This window comes from Pollachius pollachius, assembly GCF_949987615.1.
Source record: "Pollachius pollachius genome assembly, chromosome: 19".
Classification (NCBI taxonomy): domain Eukaryota; kingdom Metazoa; phylum Chordata; class Actinopteri; order Gadiformes; family Gadidae; genus Pollachius; species Pollachius pollachius.
Window position 1 is genome coordinate 3,257,199 of NC_136952.1, and position 2,500 is coordinate 3,259,698.

At 48.0% G+C, this 2,500-nt stretch overlaps 1 protein-coding gene across 1 annotated transcript in view; it reads left to right on the plus strand.

The window, feature by feature from the left end:
* Positions 1–2,500, plus strand: part of aatkb (apoptosis-associated tyrosine kinase b) — a gene marked incomplete at its 5' end in the record, with an annotated part of 53,491 nt that overhangs the window by 32,421 nt on the left and 18,570 nt on the right. The window contains one exon of the mRNA XM_079756771.1: positions 1,384–1,525. Coding sequence (XP_079612897.1) covers positions 1,384–1,525 — 142 coding nt within the window. The remainder of the gene's footprint in view (positions 1–1,383; positions 1,526–2,500) is intronic.

A 2,500-nucleotide genomic window follows, 5' to 3' on the forward strand; every position in this document is an offset into this window, starting at 1 on the left:
GTTTTTGTTTTTTTAACATACAGTTAGAGTTAGGTAATATAATTTGTGCAGTTATATGTAGTATCATGGTTAATTAGCCATTAATCAATGATAGTTAATTCAGTAACAAGCATTATAATATAGCATTAGCATTGGGGGTTAGGCTTAGAGTTAGGATTGGGGCAACACTATTGCCTTAGCTAACATGAACACCATTACCAAACATGAGTATCATTAGTAAAAGATTACTAGACTCTTAGTTAACTGTTAATTTACAATGAGTTAATGCTTATTACTGCATTAACCGATGTAAATGAAGTTTAATGTATGTACCCTAATTTAAATGTCTTACAGATTATGTGCATAAATATAGTGATTGCATACAATGATTGATAACGTTTTGTTTGAATATGCGGGTGTTTCATTAGCCTGTTAGCCATTAGAGAAAACGGATGTAGACCTGTAGATGTACCTTCTATGTTCTGTACATTGGACCAATCACAGCAGAATGTACGGAATGTGGGGGTCGTTCGTGTGTGTGTGTGTGTGTGTGTGTGTGTGTGTGTTGGCCTGTGCACAAACATATGTTCGTAAGTTTGCAATCATTTGTGTGTGTGCGCGTGTGCACAACCGTGTCTTTGTGTGTGTGTGTCGGGTGTGTGTGTGAGTACATGTTTTTGTGTGTGTGTGTGTGTGCATGTGTGTGTGCGTGCGTGCGTGCGTGCATGCGTGCGTGTGTGTGTGTGTGTGGCAGAGAGAGAGGTCTGGTCACTTTGATGGAAAACAGAGTCCAAGAAATGTTGAGAGTGATCACACCAGGCCTTGTGAACATCTGGATCTGTGCGTGTGGTTGTGTGTGTGTGTGTGTGCGTGCGTATGTGTGTGTGTGTGTGCTTATGTGCGTGCGTATGTGTGTGTGTGTGTGTGTGTGCTATCGTGCAATGTTGAGTGGGTGTTACAGAAGGCCACATTTTTGCGTTCTCCAGGGATTCCCATCTCCCCAGCCCTCCCATCTGAAGAGAGAACTTTATCCCCAACATCCGCTCTCTTGCTGGGCCTCTCTGCAGCCCCGCGCCCCTCCACAATGCTCTTCATTATCAGGGCTACGCTTCTTGCATCAGGCCGGGGAGGGCCACTCCTCCCCGGCCCTGTCCATCTGTCCAGCTGTAGCACGGCTGGATGTCGTTGGATGCGGATTCTGCCGCTGGTTTCCTCGCTAACTTGTGATGGTTTTGTTATTGTGCGGAGTGAACATAATGTAATCAAAAGGGTGGATGTTTGCAGCCCGATTTAAAATGAGTCAAGAACAAACCTGGGAATGATATTGACATTGGATTTTTTTTGTCTGTGTGTGTGCGTGTCTGCGTGTCTGCGTGTCTGCGTGTGTGCGTGTGCCTGCTCCAGGAGTTCAAGAATGTGGACGGCGAGGAGTACCAGGCGGACATGCCCATGTCCCCGGGTTTCCATGGCGACTCGGAGGTCTACTTCCTGCCCCTCACCGAGGTCCCGCTGCCCCTGTCCAAGCAGCCACAGTCCAGCCGCTCCGGTAGGTCCAGAGATTAGTCCTGACCCTACGGTCTGGTCTACAGTCTGGTACTATTAGAACACCTCACACCGGTGAGGTCCAGAGATTAGTCCTGACCCTACGGTCTGGTCTACAGTCTGGTACTATTAGAACACCTCACAGCGGTGAGGTCCAGAGATTAGTCCTGACCCTACGGTCTGGTCTACAGTCTGGTACTATTAGAACACCTCACAGCGGTGAGGTCCAGAGATTAGTCCTGACCCTACGGTCTGGTCTACAGTCTGGTACTATTAGAACACCTCACAGCGGTGAGGTCCAGAGATTAGTCCTGACCCTACGGTCTGGTCTACAGTCTGGTACTATTAGAACACCTCACAGCGGTGAGGTCCAGAGATTAGTCCTGACCCTACGGTCTGGTCTACAGTCTGGTACTATTAGAACACCTCACACCGGTGAGGTCCAGAGATTAGTCCTGACCCTACGGTCTGGTCTACAGTCTGGTTACTGCAGCTCACACCAGTGGGTCCAAGTTCGAGTCCTGACCCTGCGGTAAAGGGTGTATGGTAAATGGACTGCATTTATACAGCGCTTTTCTAACCAGTGGCCACTCAAAGTGCTTTACAATATTGCCTCACATTCACTGATTCATGTACACATTCACACACCGACGGCGGCGTCAGCCACGCAAGGCGACGGCCAGCTCATCAGGAGCAGTCAGGGTGATCTGCCTTGCTCAAGGACACCTCGACACTAAGCTAGGAGGAGCCGGGGATCGAACTAGCGACCTTCCGGATACAAGTCAACTCGCTATAGGCACATGACCCAGACCTGCAGTATGCTCCTCAGTCTGGTTCCATCACTGCAGCTCACACAAGTCATTCATTCAGACTGCTTAAGATATCATTGGTCTCCGATTGCTCTCTAATGTATTGAAAACATCCAGACCCCCTTTCAGTGAGATTAAAGAAAAGATACAATCTCGTCTTTTTCTACAGT